Below are 7,126 nucleotides of genomic sequence, written 5' to 3' on the forward strand. Positions count from 1 at the left end.
GATATTTTATGTAAATACACAGCCACTGCTAAGATAGGAAGAGCTATCATGAGAGACTACAGTAAGTACATGTATTATAACATATACCAGTAACTAATGATTGTTGTATAGGAGAGATTTATGGGAGTGATTATAAGAATGGTAAGAATTAATTTATGTACACTTTGTATACATTTACAACACATCAATTACTTTATTGAAGGGCTCAAGATTTATCTTCCTAAGAGTGTCACTACAGAGCTTTATTCGATCCGGTTAAAGTTGGAGGAAACATTTATCAATGTTAGATCAATCATGATGAGCAACCCTCAGTCTTCATTCATTGATGATATCAAACGTGTACTGGGTGGATACAACAAAGGATTAAAGCCTCGGCTAGCTCAGTGTGAAGATGTCCATAACATTCTACAATTAGTACATGAGAACAGTTCACTTGATGAGATTAGTGTGCTGGAGGTTCTTGTTAATGAGTTTAATATAGCGGAGGCTACGGCAGTTATTGAGGAATATAAAGGAGCTGTTGAGAAATTAAAAATGAAACTTCGTCAATTTTTGGAAGAAGAGCTTTTTAAAGTTCCATCACTACTTGACTATATTACAATTGTCATTGATAAAGATACTAGCTATTCAGTACTTAATGGTGTACAGAGATTGTCATCAGCTTTATTATCACATTACATGTACATGTATGTCAGAGTAAATGTCATTAGAGGTGATATTAGTGATGGTAGTATGTGGGACGATAGTAAACAAGACTCATTGACTGATACTTACGTGGGCCCTACTGTACAAAGTAAAGATACCTGCACACTAACAACTGAAGTACCAGCAGGTACATCAATATTATTAATATGATACATAATGTAACTATTGAGTATAGGAACAGCAGAAAAGGATGAGGATCAAGTTATGTTGCTACAGGAGAAAGTTGAAAGTATTCAAAAGGAACTGAAGGAAGAAAAGGAACTCCATAAAAAAGAGAAACAATTTCATGAACAAGTTACACAAAAATATAAAGAAGAAATACTTCAACTGAAGGAGGACCTCATTCAAAAAGAAAAGAGACTAGCAACACTTACTGAACAAGAGGAGGAAGTTGGAGACTTGAAACACAAGACAGAGCAATATGAAGAATTAAGATCAGGTTATTTCATGTTATATATTAATAATTATTATTGATTGATATACTCCAATTATTATTATTATACTATAGACAATGAACTTACTCATAAACAACTGGAGGAACTTCAAGAAAAGTTAAAGGAAGAAATAAAAACGTCCTCCAGTTTAATGAAACAGAATCAAGTTGCTCTAAGAGAGAAAGAGGAATTACAAAGAAAGATTGATGATCTTCAACAAGAATTAGAACTACAGCAAGCCAAAGATCACAAGGAAGTATCAGGTACAGGTATGTACACTATCACCCAGTCAGGTATGTGTGTGTGTGTGTGCGCTGAAATGGTGTGTGTGTGCGCTGAAATGGTGTTAATGATATTCATTAATGATATTATTAATTGTTATATTAATTATATTCATGTACTGTACATTGTCATTCACTGTAGGTTTACATGAATTACCTACTGGACAATATACAATGAATAATGATGAAGAATATGATATTAATGGTATGTTGTTGTTTGTGAAGCTACTGTTGACATGTTTATTAATTATCATTATTTTTAGTAAAAGATTCAAATGATGAAGTTGAGACTCAAATTGAAACTGAAAACAAAGAAATACAAACAACACAAACAAGTATGTGATTATTTATTTATTTATTTATTATCACTTTTATACTTTAGCTCTTGACAAAGAAATTCAGTTCAACTATCTTGTACCATCACAAGGTTAGTCCCTGTACTATAGTGGACCAAATTTCGCCAAAATTGAAAAATAGAAAATTTTTAATTTTAAAAAAATATTCTGATGTATATACATGTCCTTATGTTGTGTAGAAAGTTTGAGCTGATTCCGGTCAAATTTGTATTTTTTATGAATTTTTAAAGTTGCTTCATGTACTGTACATTGTCATTCAGTGTAGCTTTACATGAATTATGGTTCATTGTCTCATCTTTGTCCATAATTACATACACATTTTAACAATACATAATTTCAGTTGTTATACTTTCCTACAGATAATTTGGAAGGTCTGAGTGAGTCCCAAATAGCAGGGAAGAAGTTGTTCTTAGTTCAAGGAGACAAACCTCAACTGATGAACTGGGAGGAGTATGGACTGAGGATTAGTATAACAGAGGGCAGTCTATCAGCATCAGAGACTGTAGAAGTATCAGTACTAGCTCTTGTAGGAGGACACTTCAAGTACATATACTGTACATGCAGTAATGTCTATATAGTTAGTACTGGGGAATTACTGTCAGGGAAAATAATTGATAATTTAGTATTTATGTGTCTAGTGAATAAAATATTACTGCCTTATAAATTTTGCTCTCAAACAAAATAGTAATTATTATGTTTTCTGCTGAATTTCAATTTTTGATGTATGAATTAACAAAAATTTTCCCTGAAAAAATTACCCACTATACATTTTATATGTACATGTACATGTATTTTAATTATTAATTCCTTTGTAGGTTTCCTGATAATACTAGACTAGTGAGTGCAGTGTATGCAATATCAACCAGTCCACTCCTCAAGTCACTGAGGATAGAAATGCAAAACTGTATTGATCTCAGTGATCCTTCTTTATCCAAGTATCTTAAATTTGCTGTTGCTCCAGTTCACACAGCTAGTCTTCCTTACCAGTTCTCACTAATTGAAGGAGGGGAGTTTCCAGCATACCAGAGATATAGATGGATTGAATGAAGCAAGTTCTGTCATTAGCTATTGCTATTATTGGGGAGGAAGAAGAGGGAAATGGAGGAGGTAGGAATGAGGAGAGGAATGGAGAGGAAGATGGAGACTCCGCAGGAGATGAGGGAGGGAAAGGAAAGGGAGAGACAACAGGAGGAGAGGGACAAGGAGCAGGAGGACAAGAAGGAGGAGCTAGTGGAGTAGGAAGGAGTGATAGAGAGGAGGAAGGGAATGGGTTGAAGGGTCCAGTGGATTGTACTGAAGACCGTTACTGAATTAAGTACATCACAATCTAAAACTAGTGAGCCTATGAATATTGAAATTGACTAGTAACAAATTCACTTTTAACTTTTACAGTTGTATCTACTCATTCCACTGGTATACCAGAAGCTACAGTGTATGCTGGACAAGTCTTTTATCAAAGGGCTGATAAAATAAGATTTGCAGCTGCTAAAAATTTAAATGCTCTAATTCAGGTATTCATATTTGATGTTATTGCCTTTATTCTCAGTGTTGAATTATTGTAGTTCATTAAAAGAGAATATCGTCAGCATGAACTCAGACAAAATTTTAAATTTCAATTTGATCATTCTTGTTTTGGATGCCTTGAGCTAGTGTTTAGTCCTCAGGATGAGCCAATAACTGGTTGGATTGTTAGTCCTGATATAGTACCATGTCAGGTACATTTGTGTCATTATAAATTGTATATTTAATAATACATGTAGATTAAAGAAAGAGAGATAAATAAATTTGGTTTTGACATTAATACAATTCCTCCATCTTGTCCGGTATCAATATATGCTGACAGCAGTCGTCCTGATACTGTTCATGTACTGAAGTATGCTATACCATTGAAAGGTTTACTGGATCCAGTGAAAATCAATATTAACAGATCACTGAGAGATATATTAGGTATAATGTACATACAATGTATGTGTTCTATTCAATTGTGTAATGTATAGATGCAGGTCATTCTGTTGGTACTAAAGATGTTCCTAATCCTGGTTCACATAATGACCTCAAGAAGCACCTTAATGATCTGAAGCGTTTCCTTTCTACTTCAGAAGCAAAGTTCCGTGACATAGCTAATGGTTGTAAAGAAGTACAAATTATTGATTCTTCTCAGTATGATGAGTTATTTGATGGAATGAATAACCAGTCTTTATCAAAAAGAGTAGAACTTTTTATGGGAAATATTACATTATTAATTGAAATTTGTCCTGATCACATTAGTACATTCCTGTCTATACTGAGGGAACAGGATCATGTTGTTCTTTCTACATTAGCTGACAGGATTGCTGCTTCATGTCAGTAAGCTATCAATCATCACAATAATTTACCTTATCCCATACATTAGTAGATACATGAACAAGATAATGATTACAGGAGCAATGACATTACATTACTTATGTTTCTATTTTTCATATGCATTTTTTATTTTACACTGTTCCATATGTATAGTTTTGTGTTTGTATTAGCTTTACAAAAGAGAAAAAGCAAGGAGATATGCCTCTGTGTATATGCAACACAGCCAACACTATGTACATTGAACATGCTATATACATACAGACTAACAGAAGTACATACATGTACTCCTGGGACACAGATATACTGCAATGGACAGCATCAGGATTTTTATTGCTGAGCTAGCTGGCATGTATAACCATGCCCCGTCAGCCGTGCATTCCAGTGTCTGTAAATTACCCCGTTACACTGTGGCTGTGCTCCAATTTTTGGGCAGTGCCTCCATATTTAGGGAAATTTCCCTAGATCTAGGGACAAATTTGTCAATTTAGGGAATAGGGAGGGAATTTTTTAAAATGCTGTAATCTAGGGAAATTTTGACTAACTTAAGTCTATAATTAAATTCATGAGTCATTTTAATTATATTGATGACATTAACCTATATGCATCCATGATGTTAATGATTGCACATGCATTTCATTTTATCAAAACATGATAAAATTTTCAGCTGGATAATTCAAAATGGCAGACATGCATCCATTCTTTAAGTTTAAAATTTTCTCTTAAAATTTTGAAATTTTAAGGGAATATTTTACAAAAAACAGGGAAATTTTAGGGAGTTTCTGGGGGAAATTTGACATTGGATCTAGGAATTGTCTTGGGGGAAATTTTGCTGCCCACTTAGGGAAACTCATCTGGAGTACGAGTGACGTCAGTGGAGGCACTGATTTTGGGTGCGGCAGTGCACTGAGTGTAGTGTCCAGCCATGGCTTCGAAGAGCAGCTGTGCACATCCCCCTCTTTCTTTGTCTCTCTTCACTTCTCCTCTGACTACTAGTAATAATTTATTATTGTATTACAGTAACGTTATTTATGCTTTTTTTTATATAAATAGAGGAACTTGGTGATTTAATTATTTTGATAAAACGATATGGTTTCCCTCAGACAAGATGGCATGAGCTGGGATTGATACTAGGACTATACAAGAACACGCTGGACGCCATTGAAAGGAATCATCCTCGTGATGTATGGCGCTGCTTGACAGAGTGTCTCTTCAAGTGGTTGTCCAGAGCTGATAATGTTGACAGTAAAGGAGGAGCTACCTTTGACGCACTGTTAGTTACTTTGAAATTTATGGATGAGAATGATGCAGCTGTCAAGTTGGAGCAAGAGAGTAAGTTAATATCACTGCCGGATTGTATTGTGTGTGTTTAGTGGTGAACACAGAAATGAACCTGCGGAGAGCTTTTGTTGACAAACCCCTCATGGCTGGGCTCAGAAAAAACCGGCACCCAAGTCCTGGACTCTTGCATCACTACCAAGCCTCTTAACAAAGTTATCTAGCACCCTGATCATGATTTCAGCAGTTTCCAGTGCTTTAGGGAGCAATCAGAACTACTCTTAAAAGAGTCAGTATGGATCAGTGTGCTAAAATTATCTTGATCTGCTGACCCATAATTGACGAAAATAAAAAAAAACATCGTTTTACCATTGTAAAAGTGGGTGTGGGGAAAATTACAGCGCACTTCATGCACCCTCCAGCACCCCTCTTTCTGAATTCCTAGATACGCCCCTGCTTTGTTTAACTAAACTGATAATGTAAACATAGAGGGGGTGAGCATGAGCTATCATATCTATTACATTTTTTGAAACTTCAACAACAAGAAGTTTAACGTAGATATTTACACAATGTAAGTCAGCTTTTAGTCTAATGAATAAGAAAAGAACATTGTTCTCTGTTTGTTTGCCATGTGTGGGGCTCAATTGTGCTTGCCCCAATTATGCTTTGTTAATGTAGAACTTGTTTTACAGTTTTATTTTTTACAGTGGCCAGTACTACTTCTACAGCTACTACTCAAACTAGGAAGGAGACTGAAAAAGGTATGAAGCATTTGGTGCTAAGTATAATTTTAAGTATATTTATTGTAAAAGTTTAATTATCCTGTTGCCATTTTCAGTCCTTTTAAAAACATATTTTTGCCTCTATACTTTCTTACAGTACTTATTAAAGTCCATGGTTGGTGGTTAGTAATCAGTAGCAAGATTGTTATCACAAATATACAGCAGTTTAAATTTTGACATTTGCTGACTTTCAAAATTTTATTCTACATAAATACTACTGGCTGTATGCTAGCAAGCATATCCGATATGTGGAAAGTGTTTCATGGCAGCATAGTGCCTTCACTTCAAACCGCAAATAGCTACTGAATTGAAAGTTGTGAAATTTTATCCTCGTAAAATTTGTATTTGGAATTTGGACAGTTCTTGTTGTATGTTGTTCTTATAATATTCAAATATGTACTTTAGGTTCACAAAATCCGCAACCACTTACTAAGAAGCATTTGGATGAATCCCTAATTGATTTCAATGGAAGTACATGGAAGGAGTTGGGACTGCAACTAGGATTATCTTATAATTATTCTCACGCTGAAGAGGGCCTTAGAGAGTGTCTAGTTAAATGGTTGCAGAGACCTGATGGTGGAGGACCTAATTGGACCACTCTGGTTGAGTCTCTTGATAAAAAACCAACAGCTGATCACTTCAGTAAGTAAAATAATTATTATGCATACTGGGGCATACTATAGCTATATCAGTGTGCCCATTCTGTTTGCATACACAATTTATCAAACATACACGTAATGTATGTTATGTTGCTTTGTACAGTATAATTAATCAAAATATCAATCAATACTTTTATTCCATTTGTAGAAGCTCTCAGTGTATGTGATTTAGATGGTATCCTTACAGACTTGAAGGATGGTCATTATTATAGTAGCGATTGGAAAGAGCTAGGACTTGAAATGGGATTATATTATAATACACTGAGTACTATAAAGTCAAATTATTCTAAA

The 7,126-nt window shown here is 34.7% G+C and overlaps 2 protein-coding genes and 1 long non-coding RNA gene across 3 annotated transcripts; all 3 read left to right on the forward strand.

The window, feature by feature from the left end:
- The first annotated feature begins 10 nt into the window (after positions 1–10).
- LOC105314722 (polyamine-modulated factor 1-binding protein 1-like) lies at positions 11–2,823 on the forward strand. Its single transcript, XM_020003565.1, has 10 exons — positions 11–61; positions 112–141; positions 203–832; positions 881–1,144; positions 1,214–1,408; positions 1,563–1,625; positions 1,684–1,755; positions 1,803–1,847; positions 2,136–2,319; positions 2,592–2,823. The coding sequence occupies exons 1-10, from the start codon at positions 49–51 to the stop codon at positions 2,821–2,823; spliced, it is 1,728 nt and encodes a 575-aa protein (XP_019859124.1). The 5' UTR covers positions 11–48.
- A 387-nt stretch (positions 2,824–3,210) lies between these two features.
- LOC109587317 (uncharacterized) lies at positions 3,211–4,305 on the forward strand. The gene is made up of 5 exons (XM_020003566.1): positions 3,211–3,221; positions 3,350–3,491; positions 3,537–3,723; positions 3,774–4,118; positions 4,169–4,305. The coding sequence occupies exons 1-5, from the start codon at positions 3,211–3,213 to the stop codon at positions 4,177–4,179; spliced, it is 696 nt and encodes a 231-aa protein (XP_019859125.1). The 3' UTR covers positions 4,180–4,305.
- A 1,719-nt stretch (positions 4,306–6,024) lies between these two features.
- On the forward strand, positions 6,025–7,099 carry LOC109587322 (uncharacterized). Its single transcript, XR_002187526.1, has 3 exons — positions 6,025–6,155; positions 6,582–6,818; positions 6,984–7,099. It is a non-coding gene; the product is annotated as an uncharacterized LOC109587322 (long non-coding RNA).
- The last annotated feature ends 27 nt before the right edge of the window (positions 7,100–7,126 follow it).

The sequence above is a fragment of the Amphimedon queenslandica genome, unplaced genomic scaffold (assembly GCF_000090795.2).
Source record: "Amphimedon queenslandica unplaced genomic scaffold, v1.1 AMPQUscaffold_12609, whole genome shotgun sequence".
Lineage (NCBI taxonomy): Eukaryota > Metazoa > Porifera > Demospongiae > Haplosclerida > Niphatidae > Amphimedon > Amphimedon queenslandica.